Source organism: Vanacampus margaritifer, chromosome 13 (assembly GCF_051991255.1).
Source record: "Vanacampus margaritifer isolate UIUO_Vmar chromosome 13, RoL_Vmar_1.0, whole genome shotgun sequence".
NCBI classification, from domain to species: Eukaryota; Metazoa; Chordata; class Actinopteri; order Syngnathiformes; family Syngnathidae; genus Vanacampus; species Vanacampus margaritifer.
In genome coordinates, this window is record NC_135444.1 from 6365617 (window position 1) to 6382336 (window position 16720).

At 41.9% G+C, this 16720-nt stretch overlaps 1 protein-coding gene across 2 annotated transcripts; it reads right to left on the minus strand.

Annotated features, from left to right (window-relative positions):
* Window positions 1-416: 416 nt before the first annotated feature.
* Window positions 417-11721, minus strand: LOC144062382 (nuclear receptor subfamily 2 group F member 6-like). 2 transcript variants are annotated; one of them, XM_077583728.1, is made up of 5 exons: window positions 10141-11721; window positions 9393-9487; window positions 4297-4634; window positions 3975-4221; window positions 417-2333 (listed from the first exon to the last, which is right to left on the minus strand). In XM_077583728.1, exons 1-5 carry the CDS (start codon window positions 10407-10409, stop codon window positions 2059-2061), a joined length of 1224 nt encoding a protein of 407 aa, XP_077439854.1. In that variant the 5' UTR covers window positions 10410-11721; the 3' UTR covers window positions 417-2058. The 2 variants fall into 2 exon arrangements, with proteins under 2 accessions (XP_077439854.1, XP_077439855.1); XM_077583729.1 differs by lacking the exons at window positions 9393-9487; window positions 10141-11721 and adding an exon at window positions 4740-8688.
* Window positions 11722-16720: the final 4999 nt, after the last annotated feature.

The following is a 16720-nucleotide window of genomic DNA, read 5'->3' on the forward strand; positions in this document are numbered from 1 at the left end:
GCATAAATCAATTTCAACAACACCCACTGTAAAATAGTTTCCATAATATTGCAATAAGTTTTTTTTTCACAATTTGTTCTATATTTCTTCCTGTTTCATTATGTTTAAACTTTTCAGAAATTAATCTTTTTACTAGTACAAGACTATTACAGTTATTTATTTATTTATTTCAATGTAACAAGTGGTTTATCAAATAGTTGACAAGTAGAGTTTGAATATGTGACAATGGACCTTTTGTGTTTGTTGCAAACTATTTGCTTGGTTAACAATGGGAGTGCGTCTTAGAATAGTTAAGCCTTTATACAGCCGATATCCTGTAAACACCCAAATCTATATGCTACAGGCTATTTTCCTTTCTATTGAAAAATAAACCAAAAATAAAACGTGTCAAATTCCGAAATGGTTTGTATCCATAGGAGTGTGCATTATTTTATTTCAAGTATTGCAAACACAAACTGTTAAACTTTCAATTTGATCTAAATTTAATTTTATTCGGCAAGGTCATACACATAACTCTAAAGGAGCGCAGTTAAATCGCTATAGTTTTAATTTGGACAAACACTATAAAGTGAAGAAATTTTGAGCTTTTGAGGAAGTTGTGTGGTCTTTTGAAAATTTGACAGATAATACAAAAGGTCATAGGAGAAAAAAATCTGTTTGCATCATGCGCATGCATCACAATGAGTCATTGTTTGTGGCATTGACAAGCATTTTAGTACAGACAAGTGCCCAAAGCTTTCATTCTCTTCCTTCTGTAAGGCCATGTTTGCTTCACAACATTGGAATATGTACAGTGTGTCCATCAAAATGTAAATGAACTTAAACAAAACAAACATAAGGGTCATTCGTACCTTTCATTTATGAGCTACACAAATTTGGGCGCCTTCTTAAATTACATTTAAAAATACATTGTGTCCCAAAATAAACACGTCTGCCTTTGGGAGAAAATGATACATTCTTGTAATGATGGACATTAATCCCTTTAAATTTACTGTTAGTACATTTTAATGCTTCGCTGTACAATCTTTGTCTTAGAGAAGAACACATGAGGTAATAATAATGTCAGACTAGGATGCGACAGCCTGGGGAGCCATCGAATGTTTTCTCTTAAACTGCCCAAAAGCTAAAACATCAGCGCTTTATTTTAAAGCCACTGCATGTGTGTGCAAAAATATATATTTTGCATTTCAGCCACTTGGGGGCAGCAAGTCCTCAATAGCGTGTGCAACTACTTCAGAGAGTGACATGGAGCATTAATATTTGTGCAGCAAATATTGTATGAAACACATTCGAAAGCTGAACATTTGATACTCTTGATATGGTCCCCTTATACTATACTCTAAAAACCGTTGGGTCAAAAAAAAATAAATCAAAATTGGGTTAAAAATGGACCAACCCAACTTTTTGGGTTATTAATCCACAAAGCAACTTTTTTGTGCTTGTTTTGTGGGTTGTTCCCAACTTTTTAAATGATTTAATCAATAATGTTGGGTCAAATTAAATAACAACCCACAAAGCAACTCAATTTGTTGGGTTGTTTTATGGTTGATTAATTTGACCCAACTTTTTGGGTAAATGGAATAACCCAATTGAATTGTGTGAAAAATGAACTGACACAACTTTTTGAATTATTTATCCCAAAAAGGGTCAAATTTAATTAATAACCCACAAAGCAACCCAATTTGTGGGTTGTTATGTGGTTATTCATTTGACCCAACTTTTTGTGAGAAGTGAATGACCCAAAAAGTTGCGTTAGTCCCTTTTTGACCCAATTTGGGTTATTTTCAACACGCACGCATGCACACACACACGCACACTTCGAACTCAGTCACATTAAAGGTGATATGGGAGGAGGTAGTATGTGCTCATCGTGGCCTAAGTCTGTCTGCATTTTAATAATCCTGTTTTTTTTCCTAGTCCAGGAAAAGACACCACGAGATCAGATGAAGACCAGAGCCTAAACACACAAGTGCTGCAAATAAATTTGACCTAATATCCAGCATTTTTCATGTTCTCTGTATCTTCCTGTCTGCTCTCAGTGCATCTGCAGCAGGTCGACTACTGTCCCGGTGCGTAGGGCCAACTGATGGAGCTCCCCGACAGCTGCATGTCTCGAATCAGCGTCTCGATGGGGGTCTTGCCCACCAGGCGCATGAAGAATAGCTGCGAGATGAGGTTGGCCGGCACGGCGCGGAGAGCCGGCAGGCGTAGGAGCAAGCGGCCGAAGCGCTGGGGCTGGTTGGGGTACTGCAAGCGCTCGTACTCGGTCAGTGCCACCTGGGCCTTCTCTTGCAGAGACTCCACGTGGGCTGGATCCGTCAGACCGCATGCATCTGGTAGCAAATGCACAGGGGAGGACTTCGCTTTATTAGGTATTTAGTCACATTTATGCGTCAAAGAGGAACCGACTGCTACTTGGGTCTCAATCATTTTCTTTAAAACGACAACCCTTTTTTTTTGGGTGGGGGATGGGGGAGCTAATTTGTGCCACAAAAAGAAAAAGTTGGACCAAGTAGCGGTCGGTACCTTTTTGACCTATAATTGGATATTATATGGGTCGGCCAGTTTTTGGCCTATGATTGAGTTATATTTTTACCCAACTGTTTTTAAAACATTTGATTTGCACTTTTAAATTAATTTGAGTCAAAAACGGAACCGGCCCGCTATGGATCAATTTGACCCAACTTTCTGGATTGCTTTGTACAAAGGAACCCAATTTGTTGGGTTGTTTGGGTTTTGACCAAACTATTTTTAGAACCTTTAATTTTTCACTGTAAAAAGCGGAAGTTGGGTCAAATTGATCAAAGTAGTGGGTCAGTCAGTTTTTGTCCTTTAATTGAGTTATTTTTGACTCAACTGTTTTTAGAACCTTTGATTTGCATCTGAATTTAATTTGGGTCAAAAAGGGACCGACCCGCTACTTGGGTCAATTTGACCTAACTTTCTGTATTGTTTTATACAAAAGAACCCACATTTTTGGGTTGATTGGTTTTTGACCCAACTATTTTTAGAACCTTTAATTTTGCACTGTAAAAAGCGGAAGTTGGGTCAAATTGATCCAAGTAGTGGGTCAGTCCGTTTTTTTCCCTTTAATTGAGGTTTTTTTTTTTTTATCATAGATCAAAAAATGACCAGCCCACTACTTTGATCAATTTGGCCCAAATTATGCTTTTTAGAATGCAAAACGGGACCGACCCGCTACTCGGGTCAATTTGACCCAACTTTCTGGATTGTTTTATACAAAAGAACCCAATTTTTGGGGTTGTTTGGTTTTTGACCCAACTGTTTTTAGAACCTTTAATTTTGCATTCTAAAAAGCAGAAGTTGGGTCAAATTGATCCAAGTAGTGGGCTGGTCATTTTTTTTTTATCTATGATTGAGATATTTATGACCCAGCTGTTTTTAGAACCTTTGATTTGCACTCTAAATTTAATTTGGGTCAAAAAGGGGCCGACCCACTACTTGGGTCAATTTGACCTAACATTCTGTATTGTTTTGTACAAAAGAACCCATTTTTGGGGGGTTGTGTGGTTTTAGTTCAAATTAATTTTAGAACCTTTAAATTTGCATTCTATAAAGTGGAAGTTGGGTCAAATTGATCCAAGTAGTGGCTCGGTCAGTTTTCGACCTATAATTGAGTTATTTTTTGACCCAACTATTTTTAGAACCTTTGAAAGGCACTCTAAATTTAATTTGGGTTTCTGAGCGTCGTTTGTACAAATTGACCCAATTTTGGTGGTTGTTGTTTTTTTATGGTTATTAGAACTACTATTATAGAAAATAGAAGGAAATACATACAACAAAGTTTTAATCACTCAATTAAATATGTGTAGGTCAGATGTTGGTGAAAAATAAGCTACAGTTTGATCTGAGGACTAAATTGATTGAGGACACTGCTCCTGTTTTTGTGTTGATGTTTTTTGTGAAGACATTTACAGTTGTTTTGACATCACTGAGGAAGCATGCAGACTTACCAGGTGAAAAGAGAGCGATTGCTTTCAGGCAGCTGTATTCAGCAGTGTCCACTTGCAGTCTGTTTAGCTTGTCCACTTGGTCCTGGAACACCCTGACCTGGTCCATGAAGGACACCACCCTCTCGGCAGACATGGGGGACGAATGAAAGCCGGCCGCTGCCAGCAAGGGGGCCATATGGAGTGGCAAAGCAGACTGGGCTGCATTGAGAATGAAAAGTTCGCTCCAGCTCAGTCTCAGCAGCGCCACCTGTAGGAATCAAGTCAAGTCATTCAATTTGTTTCTATTTAATGATGTTTGGGTACCTCGTCATCCTTGACTGACCTGCTCAGAAACGGGCAGTTCTGGAAAGTACGGGATGTTTCTTGCCCACTCGATGGTGCTGAAAAGGAGCCGAGCGGCGAGCTCGCAGATGCTGTCGATGCCCATGACCGGGGCTCCGCTGGCAGAAGCCCCCATCTGCGTTTGGCCATACGGGGTCCCGTAGCGGTTGTGGGGGTACGGCTCGGCCCGCAGCAGCTGGGAGATGAGCTCCGACACCGGCTGCCCGTTAAAGTAGTCTGCCCCGAGGTGAGCGGGCAACACGCCCACCGCTCCGCCGGCCCGTTGGGAGTTGGGACTGATACTTGAGTGGGATGGTGGGATGCGACCCCGCTGGACAGCTGCAGGGACACAGAGAGTTGTGGGGGTGTTATGTTAAACACGTGAAAACTTGCAAGACACGGTGGCTGTACAGGAGTGCGAGTTTGTAGACGAACATAACGTACTGTATTCTGATTGTTCATGATATATCTTTGGCAGGCCCTGCATTTGATACTTGGACCTCCAGTGGGATTGATTTACTGTAAGCAAAAAAAAGTGAATGGTCGCACAGTGATGACATAAAAGAGTCGCGACAGGAAGTGGCCTGTTTCCACCGACTACCATTTAAAAAAAAAAAGTCTTGATGTGTAAGTAGTCACGTAATTACGTGTGTGATGTCATCACGCAGGGTGCGCGTGCGTTGTATGCAAATGTACGTTTGTATATATTATGTTGCTCAGCTCCAGAGACGATTAAAAAGTTGCCGTTCTACAAACTGCGTCATCATTCATACCTACCTGAAACTACGGTAGAGAATACAACACATTTACATGCCATGTAGACTGCGTGCCTCTCTGCACTGAATTTAAAGGGAATGAGAGGGGCCGCTGCCAAGTAGTTTTTAATCCCTCCCACCATGGAGCAAATGGCACTTTCTATCTGTGCTGCTCAGGAAAACACCAAATTAAGGAAAACTTAACCCATGCGCACAGCCAGACTGCGCTTTGTGCGAGACTTGCCCTGGGTAGTGGGCACAAAAATAGGGCCCGTTTTTTTACTATGGCGATATCTCAAGTTGCATACACACAAAATGTGAACAAGATCCAAATGAAACTGTGACCGCAGTTGTGTGTGCACAAAAATCTCTGCATAGTCCTTCCTGTATCCTGACAAATTAAAATAATGTTTTGTCTGCAAACATTTCATTAAATGAGATTACAGATAGCTGACAGCTACAACTACAGTTAATTGGCCTGTTATCCATTACTTGACACTATTTTCATTGGTTTTTAACATGTCTACAGTAATTAGGGTTTATATTTAGTACTACTTTAACTTAAAAAAACAAACATTTTTTATTGCCTTTACCACAACAGTCATTTTGAAATAGTTAAACAAAATTAAAGGACAGCCTCTGCGAGCAGGCTCACGCACAAAATGCACCACATAAACTGTAGTGGGCTGCTTGTGCAAAGGAAAAATAATCTTTCAATTTTCATTTAGATCATTGAAATCTTAACCAATTGTTGGAAGTCCTGATCCCCACCAGCTTCCTACGCATTCAACAAACTTTATTAATTAAAAAAATAAAATTACTTTTAGGATCACAACAGTCACAAGTCAACTACTCAGCGCATCAAATTCCCTCCAGCACAGATAAACCAAGCAATGTAGCGTGATCACTTGCATCCAATGAAGGTCAACGGGGCGTATCATCATGAATCGTATGAGTCGTGTGCATTTCTTAACCTCCGCCGAACTCCTGACACTGACTCACTGAATCACTAGGATTCTATCAAACCCAGTTGGAACCACTGATCCAGAGAAAGAGGTGAAGAATGTATTTATTTATTCTCATCAATGGAACAGTCCATCCTCCAAATGCATAAGGGCCTTTTGATCATCCTTCAAAAAGTCCATGATTTATTATTATTATTATTATTATTATTATTATTATTATTATTATTATTAGGGCGGCACAGTGGCTGATTGGTTAACGCTTCGGGCAGTAGGCGGGGTACACCTTGAACTGGTTGCCAGCCAATTGCAGTACAGACGCTCCCCTACTTACGAACATTCGAGTTACGAACAACGGTACATACGAACATTTCTGCGCGTACAGTATGTCGAAAAATGTTCGGAAAGAGATGCTGTAAGTTAGATTTTGTATTGCGCGTAGTGCTTCTTTCCGCCGCTAATACCGACGCTTGGCGCTGTGAGAGCTCATTGGAGGCTCAGCAACGTGTCGAGGAGGAGGAGGAAGAAACGCCGGTCCCCATGAAGGAGGAAATAACTTTTGAAGCCGATTCCAGCGACGACGAAGAATCTCTCATGATATAAAATCCTCCTCTTCCTCCTCCTCCATCATCTCCTTAAGCATCGAGTACATCTTCCAAAAGTAAGTTAAACTTCATTTTATTTATCTTATTACGTACATGTACATACTGTGTATGTCTCTCGCTCTCTCTCTAACATACGTAGTACAGTACAGTACTGTACGTATTCTCTCCATTTTATTAAAAGTTTTTTTTCAGTACAAACCAATGCAGGTTACTTGTACAAGCCTTAAACATACTTATATAAACCTTCAATATACTTATATAGGCTTTAAACATAAATTATAATACAAAATATAGCACTGAAGCAACTTACGAACAAATTCACCTTACGAACGATCGTCCGGAACGTAACTCGTTCATAAGGTGGGGAGCGTCTGTATTATTATTATTATTATTATTAGCCATCCATCCATTTTCTTAACCACTTTTCCTCACAAGGGTCGCGGGGGTGGGGGCGCTTCGGGCAGTAGACGGGGTACACCCTGAACTGGTTGCCAGCCAATCGCAGTATTATTATTATTATTATTATTATTATTATTATTAGCCATCCATAAATTTTCTTAACCGCTTTTCCTCACAAGGTTCGCGGGGGTGGGAGTGGGGGCGCTTAGGGCAGTAGGCGGCGTACACCCTGAACTGGTTGCCAGCCAATTGCAGTATTATTATTCTTATTATTATTATTATTCTTATTATTATTATTATTAGCCATCCATCCATTTTCTTAACCGCTTTTCCTCACAAGAGTCGCAGTGGTGGGGGCGCTTCGGGCTGTAGGCGAGGTACACCCTGAACTGGTTGCAAGCCAATCGCAGTATTATTATTATTATTATTATTATTATTATTATTAGCCATCCATCCATTTCCATAACCGCTTTTCCTCACAAGAGTCGTGGGGGTGGGAGTGGGGGCGCTTCGGGCTGTAGGCGGGGTACACCCTGAACTGGTTTCCAGCCAATCGCAATATTATTATTATTATTATTATTATTATTATTATTATTAGCCATCCATCCATTTCCATAACCGCTTTTCCTCACAAGAGTCGTGGGGGTGGGAGTGGGGGCGCTTCGGGCTGTAGGCGGGGTACACCCTGAACTGGTTTCCAGCCAATCGCAATATTATTATTATTATTATTATTATTATTATTATTAGCCATCCATCCATTTCCATAACCGCTTTTCCTCACAAGAGTCGTGGGGGTGGGAGTGGGGGCGCTTTGGGCTGTAGGCGGGGTACACCCTCAACTGGTTGCCAGCCAATCGCAGTATTATTATTATTATTATTATTATTTATTATTATTATTATTATTATTTTGTCCACAGTAGTTAACAGTTTAGCCTTGGCAGGGGCTTATGGTCCACCGAGTGACCTTGTAGTTATACTGTATATGGCCATTGTAGAATTGCTTAAAGAAAACATTTAATAATGGCCAAGACGTTTTGCTCAGTATGCTGTAAATCATTTCTATTTATAGCACTTTTAAGTTCTTCCAACAGTGGTATATAATCACTTCAAAAGTTAATGCTACTTTCACTAGGCCAAAGTTGAGCTCCACAATTCCAGGTAGTATGGAAACAGCAACAACGTGCGTCACGGTTGCAGTCAGTCATTACTACCCAGACCTAATATAACCTCTGCAACATGTCACTCCTTAGTATGCATTCGGTGTGGAGACTGTGTTGTACTGTACACAGTACAGTACAGTCACACATTTCAGCAGACTTTCACTTGATACTACTCAGTAATGCTCTGAAAATGAGTTGTGACATGATGCTCAAATTAAAGTATTGACATAGGGATAGTTAAATGTACAAGAAATACTGTTCATGGTTTCATTTTGTGTCCCCTCCCGCTCTATGCCCGTTCAAATATGTTGTGACAGCAGCCACTTCACCCCATTATTCAAAAGGGTTCATTGCATTCAACCGCCCGCTTATCACAGAAGATCAGCAGCTGCTGAAGTTGAGCTTCGTGGTGAAAACATGCCTTCAGTTGACAATATAAATATTGAGCTTGGGTCACTGGCAAATGTCACTGCTGCACTCATAGGTCTTTTCTTTCTTTCTTTCTTTCTTTCTTTCTTTCTTTCTTTCTTTCTTTCTTTCTTTCTTTCTTTCTTTCTTTCTTTCTTTCTTTCTTTCTTTCTTTCTTTCTTTCTCTCTCTCTCTCATGAAATAAAATAATTATTATTTCCGTAGCACATCTATCTATCTATCTATCTATCTATCTATCTATCTATCTATCTATCTATCTATCTATCTATCTATCTATCTATCTATCAATCGGAATCTGCAAAATATGCTTCTTTGTCTGCCAATATATTTATTTCCAGACAGTTTTTGTGTAAGAGCATTTCACTTGCTTCAAGCATTTTTCCTTAAAAATCTTAGCAATATATTATTAAGATGTGAGTAATACAGTATCAGCCATGGTTTTTGAGGCTAGCTTTGTTGACTTATTTTAAAGAATCTTGTCAAGTTACTTTTCCCACTTCTGCTGGCAGATAATTTTGCTTAAAATTATGCCACATAAACAAAACAAAAAAAGGAATGTTTTCCTTGTTGTTGTTTTTTGCTTGTTTTTTTTTTATTTATTTAAGACCAGTTTTTGCAGTGATCTAATTATCATGATTCCCTATTGGGTAAAGGCCCAGGTAGTTTTCAGTCACAAATAAATTTAAAATAGCTATTTACCGTCAAGTGAGCACTCAAACTGCTTTAAGAATGACTTGCTAACCTGTTGTGGGAGCCGCTTGACAATGGTGCTGACTGTTAAACTAACCTTCTTTGCGCATACCAACACGGAAACATTTCTTGAGTCGACAGTACTGGCACTGGTTGCGATGGTGCTGGTCGATTTGGCATTCCCGGTTTGATCTGCAATTACAAACATGAATGTAAGATTATGAAAACCTTCAAACGCGGAGCGCCTCTCCAATAAGCACTTTGTATTCACATGTTTGCCTCCCACCCCCCGCCTCCTCTGCTCTCATGGACCTCTATGATGAGTGAAAAGTGTGAGCTGGCGTGTCTGAATAGCTCTTCAAGGCTGTGACCTTTGTAAATCATCAACGCTACACGCCCTTGTGTCGCCTTTTACAGCAAGACGAGCCCCGGCAACATTCCTTTCAGCCCTGGATGTGACACGCTGATTAAAAAGACACATTCCTTTCAGGGTTAGCGTATTATTACGAGAAAAAGAATAACCACATTATGTGGCTGGCAGCTCCCCAGGCCAGCTAAGAATCGAGTTTGCGAGACTTGTTTTCCATACCGCAAAAAGAATGGCAACGGTGACCTTCTGAGGCAATCCAGCAGCACATGTCTGACCTTCAGGGCGATCATGTTTTTCCATTTTGCCAGGGCTGTTTGTGACACTTGTACGGCATGTCATTCAGTGGTGAGGAAATGACAAGCACATAAGGCTACAAAAGGGGAACATCTCTGCAAAGTTTTTATTTCCAGGAAGTTTGGAAATATGGATACTCTCCACTGAGAGAAATATTATACATGAGACATAAACAAATTACCTGCAGGAGTAGTTGAGGTTGCGTCGGATGCTCCTTTTGAAGAAGCTCTTGCAGCCCTCACATGTGAACACGCCATAGTGCTTCCCGCTGGACTTGTCGCCGCACACCACACAGTCCAGCACGCAGGTCTTGTCCTCATCGGCCACGTCCACATCGCTGCTTCCGGCGTGGGGCGAGCCCTCCTCTTCCTCCCTGCGCAGGTAAACCTTCTCCTCCAGTCTGTTCGTGTCCCCGTTGGGGTTGCCCCATCCCCCGCTTACCATGGCCATATTCTCCGAGTCCCGCCGCCCCGTGAGTGGATCATACACTTTAAACTACGCTCCAAGTCAAAAACAGTGAACCCGGGCTACAATGGGGTGGCTCCAGTGTGATCTTGAGGTAAAAGGATGAAAAGTTGTCTCTGCGATGACCTTTCCTTCCTTGTAGATTGTTTGTATTGACCCGACGATCCTTCCCGGTGGACTCTGGTCCTCTATAATCTGGCTGCTCCCTCTGTTCTTCCCTTTCACCCTTGTGTTCGCTGCCCTGACCTCCAATGACTCCTGAGAAAATTTTACACACGCATTGAGTGGTTCAGAGTTCAGGCAGGAGAAGAAAAAAAAGGGTGCAGCCTGCTCTAACCCAGGAAACAATAAATTACACTTAGTCTCCCACTCTGGTCTCTCCCTCTTACTTTCATTCACAGACTCTCCCCCTCTGAGAAGACGAAGAAGAATAACAAACTCAGCATAATGTCACTCTATGCGTGACTGCTTTCTCCCAAAAGGACAAGTGGGAGGAAAATGAAACAGAAATATCCTTCAGGCAGGGTTAAACTACCCTGCCCTCTGCTCCAACTTCTAAACTCGTCCAACCAGTTCCTGTGCAGTGCTGAGGTGCTATATGCTGATCTGGGCCAGCTCGAGTCCGGACTCACTCAACTTGTCGAGGCAAAGGTGACACTGATGAAGAGGGGGGGGCGGGAATGAGCCCCGCAAATGTTTATCCACTCAGAAACTTTGGTAAAAGAATCAAATGTGTACCAAAGAACTGATCTGTGACATAAAAGTGATGACAAAAAAAATCCATAAAAATGCTGACACTGGCTGCAGGCGTTACATTCAAACCAGAGAAGTCTGAGAAAGACAACAAACTTCCTCCTGGAAAAATGCCTCTGTGGTTTCTGCGGCAACTAAATTCATTAGTTCTCTTGTCTGTAGTTGACTTCTGTTTTCTTAGAGCGCCTCCAACTCTGCTGGAAAGTTTCAAATGTCACAAGACCACAAAAAAAAAAAGGCAAAAATAAAGTCGACCTCCCTTGAGACGCTGTTTTTCTTCCCTGTCTTGTTAAGTCACTGTCCATCCAGCAGTTACAAGCAAAGGCCAGAACCTCTTCACATTCCCTGCCAGGGAGGCAGAGTGTACTGTTGCACTCTGTCGTCCTTTCCCCCCCTCCTCCTCCTCCAATAGGAATAAATTAGTCAAAGAAGCAGGAAAAAGCAGGTCACGGAGCTCTCGTGGAAGGCAGACTGTTCGGTGAAGAGCACCCAGCCTCCTCTCAGCCTCTCCCGGTTTGGTCTCCCCCTTTAGGGAGAGTAAGCGTGTGTCTGTGTGCTCAGGGATTTGACACTGCTATTCAAGCCCCGCCGTTGCCATGACGCCGGATGCCTTATAAGGCCAACAGAGTCAAAGAGCACAGAGTGGGCCACAGCTACAGCACGCACACACACATAGTCATAGAGAAAGAATGCCTGACTGGCTGCCTGTTTCCCCCCTGACCTCGGGCCATGGAGAGAGCGTGAGGAGTTAACCCCAACACTGCCACAAGACAAAGAGGAGGAGGGGGGGGGGGGGGGGGGTTCATGGGGTGGACTCGTCAGACCAAGAGTATAGCACCCATACTCATGTTCCCCACTCCACTCTAATCCTCAAGACTTCCTGTGACATTGTTGACCCAATAATATCAGGGAGGGCCTGTTGTTGTCATAGTGTGACTTGTGAAAAGGTTATATGATAAGGCCGCCGCTCCTTTTCACACCTGCTGCTCACACTCACTCATACGCCTCTGCACGAGGGGGCTGGAAGGCCCACTACACACCCTGCCTGCACATGCAGCATCGCTGGTCACAAGTTCCTCATGTTGTCACATAAACTATTTAACTTTGGGAAAAAGTAACAAGAAAACACGCCATGGAATTTTCTGAGCGTCTTTCATTCCAAGAGTCATTTGAGGACAATTTAAACAAGAAAAACTTGCATACATTCCATATCATTACCCTAATATCATAATGTCATGCCTCAGTCAATTGTAACTTACTGTCACAATGCCCCCCCCCCCCCCCCCCAAAAAAATGTTCTTGCTGATGATGATGTTTTTTTCTTCCTATCTCAAGCTTTCCAATCATTCAGGTCATGATAAAAATTGGACCAAGGCAACTGGACTCTTACTGTTTAAAAAAAATAGAATAATTATGTGTATTTTTTCAACTATGCTATTACGCTAACCAAATTCAAAATACAAAAACTAACAATAAAAAGGAGAGAGACAATATACAGAAAAAAATCATTATTGCTTGAAAGGAAAGTTTTCTCATCACATGGTTGTGCAGGAATGCCGCCCGAACGGGGAAACATTTTCCCTTCATGACAACATTCTTTGCCTCAGAAGAGGAACTCCTGTCAAAAGAGCTCACATTAAAAAGTAAAGCTGTCACAACATGGTGTAGTTTTTCCTCCAACAAGGCTAAACTTGATTGAGGCTTTGGACAGTGAACATAAGGTAACTTTAACCTACATCTGTCACAGCGAGGCTCATTGTGCATGGGTGGACCTTTTGTTTGGCGGAGAGGTTATCAGGGGCCGAGCTAAGCTGCGAACTGAATTAGTGCTGTCTTTTAAGCTGCTGTGTATCAATCAGTGTGCCATATTCACCTTTGTCAGTCCACATTTCAACGTATCTGTTATGAAGCTGAGTAACAAACCCAAAAGAATAATGAGATAATTAAATTTACACACAAAGAAGATTTCAGGGCAAAGAAGAGACATAATATCACCATTGAAGCATATATTTGTTATCTTAAGTGGATATTCACCTCTGCTAAAATGGGGTTAACTCATACCTGTTTTAAATTTTTTAACTGATTTTAAAAACATGACGGCAAAAACATCACAAACTGTGTTCTTGCTGCTCTTACAATGTGTGGTGTTCTTGAGACCAGTCCAACACATCAAACCACATAAATAACCGGAACCACACACAATCGCAAGTCTAGAAATCAAACCAGAGGTCTGGTGTAGTACCAAGATTGACCTGTGAGAGGCAGCATATTAGGGTGACCACGTCCTGTTTAGCGGATTTCGCCAGCCCCATTGTTTTGTCCCACTATTACTTAAGGCATCCCAACATCCTATATTTATTTATTTATTTTTAGTCCAGTCAGCAAGCCATATGGGCCATATTCATGTAAATCACACAGTTGTCATGGTGTATGATAACATATTACAGATCACACGATAAACCAATTGAAAAGGAATCACACTAAATTAAATCGCTAGTAGGTGTGTTTTCGTCATATTGGAACTAGAATTACTTCCTGCTTGTGTCTAAGAATCCTGGGAAATGAAAACGATAAACCAATTGAAAAGGAATCACACTAAATTAAATCGCTAGTAGGTGTGTTTTCGTCATATTGGAACTAGAATTACTTCCTGTTTGTGTCTAAGAATCCTGGGAAATGTAGGCTGTGTCCGAATGTCCACCCTTATCCCCTAACCCCTCATTCACCACATAGCCCCACCGCATTATATAGTGGTCTAATATATAGTGCCCTCATTCTGTTTCGCCAGGTGACTCTTTGCTCCTCGTTGCATATGACGTGACCACCAGATCACTTCATTACAGGTTAATTAGTTTTCCTTTTAACGTTTCTTCTTCAACTAAGCATGTTTACATTGCGCACATTGTCCGTTCCTGTTCAGTCTAGCGCCTGCATGCTAAATCCCACAGTAGTAAACAAACTGTACCCCCGTGCTCCCTGACAATAAATGGCTTCACACAACCACATAGCACAAGTAAAAAGGGCATTTCTGTTATCATACATATCCTCTGTAAAATAGCGTGCGCATATGCAAAAACATAATGCCAGCGTACTTAAAATGGCACAACTGTAGTTTCCATAAGTGCATATAAGATAGGCTAGCTAGGACGTAGCTTTGCTGTCACTATCAACACATTGACGTTCACGGTCATGCGTTGCACTTCGTGCACCCATCCACAACACAGCTGGTTGAATGCCTCCATTGATTTATATGCCTTTAGTTGTTCAAAGTTTCACGCACTCTTCACATTTGTAAGGTAGTTCACGGCGTCCATGTACGTAACCGGTGGCTGTCGCGATCTTCCTTCTTCAATGTATAGGGATCCCGGTGATCAGTTCAATTTTTGCATCGTACCACTGGCGTTCTTTCGCCTGCAGGCTTTTCCCGGACTTTTTCGTGCTCATGCGTCTATTTAGCCGTTTTAATATGTATCGTTTATGCTATTGTCTCAGCTTCGCTTCGAGCCGTGACGGGGACGATCCAGACAATATGGTGGAAGGGAGCTGGACACGCCCACCGTCTGACTTCGTGGGAACTATCTATTGGGAGTAGGGTGGACATTCGAACACAGCCGTAGTCCTACTAGCCGAATGCTAATGCGGTCAGACCCCATGCAAGCGGAGCTTTTCTGGCAGCAAATTTCCACTGTTACAATGTGGGATCACAGTGAGGTATATGGTACGGCCAGCTTCCAATATCTGCCGGGACTGAGCAAAAAAGTCTGGACAATGCCGATTACGATGACATATTTACAGTTGTTGAACTGTCAAACAAGATAGCTTTAGCATTAGCTAAAGTAATAACACAACTAGTTTGACTATTGATTAAATTTGTTATAAATAGTTCCTGGTGATAATTTATTATACATTTGATTTTCAGCAAAATTGTAATGTCCTGTTTTTTAACTTTGAAAATCTGGTCACCCTAAGCATGGTGCCACCGGCCATCCAGACTGTGGTGAAATACAGAAAGAGCAGAAGCTATGCTAACTTGTTGCTAAAGTTATGCTAACTTGGGAGACTCAACACAACCAGTTGCTTCTTTATTTACCCTTGGCAAGCTAAGCACGGAGATCCTGGCTCAACCGAACCCGATGTTGACCACACACATAAGGATTTTGCATTGTAAAAGTTGAACTGTTTAACATTGACGATTTTCGGCCCCAACTGCTGTCTGAGCAGATTAGGAAGGATTAATCGCTTTTAACACATTACACACCACAGGATAATCACCCAGGATAATCTTTCACCAACATCCAAGTATCTGGCCTTTTCTGACTTTCATCGCAAGGGGGGGGGAAAGGCTCGAATTTGGCTTGATTGCTGCCATGCTGTGGGACCATTGACCTCTGGGTCAGGTTGTCGTCAAGATTAGTTATGTAACATTACACCCAAAAAGTTCATATTTATTGCCATGGTCTCTTTACTGTTCTTTTACATTTTAATCATTGTTGCTGTTTTATTTACTGTCTCCAACATTAAAGCCATGATGCATTTTTTTGACCCTCAGGTTTTGTGTAGCAGCCAACCAAGTGTCACACTTTGTGTTGAGCATATATGTAAGAGTGCTGTCTGGTGTTTGCTCTTTGAACCGCGGGTCAGGAATGCAGCTGCTCTCAGCATGAAGTCAACTTTTGCGGAGTCGTCACATTCTTAACCCAGTCAAGAGTCCGCAAAACAGGCTGCAGGCGGCACTTACCTGAGGACTTCACAACCTGAACACACACGCACACACATTGGTTGTACCAATGTACCCACACCATACACTGTACAGGTTTAACCAGTCAAAGGCCTGTGTGGTAGTCGGACTGCAGCCACTTATATTACCTTGACAAGAGAACACAAAAGCCCTTTTGATGATGAAGCATCTGAAAACATTTTCACATGCTAGCTTTGTGTGCATGTGTGTGTGTGTGTGTTCAAACCTTCTGGTGAGCAAGGTTAGGAGAGCAGAGGTCAACATGTGGCAATGAAGTGCGGCAGGAAGCGCGTGTTCTTTGGTTTGGAGTGCAGTCGGGGGCATACAGCATGTGATGAGCACACAAACATCCAATTGTATGAAGTCTTGAAAATATTGTAAGATTACTTTAGTAGTTCTTCTAAAAAGGCCTGTAGTATAATCATTCAAGTTGCACATTTTTGTATATTTATAAATACAATAATGCACTGACAATTAGTCTGGGAGTATGTAAGAAGAGTTTGATTGAGCTTTAACTCATTTAAGTAGTTTCACGTACGAGAACAAGCACATGACTCCCTGTTCCTTCCTCATTAGCTCTCACACCCTTTGGCCCAAAGAGCAACCTCTCTCTCTCTCTCTCTCTCTCTGTTTTTCATCATGCTCTCTCGCCCCCTCACACCACCCTCCAAACAGAGGCCTTTGACCTCGAGCGAATGACGGAGCAATTGAGAATAAACAGGGCAAAGGAACCTGCCAAAGAAAAACATCTGCTGGGGTGAGCGCACAGCAACATGCGGCGTCCAATCAATAGCGCGCCTGCTCC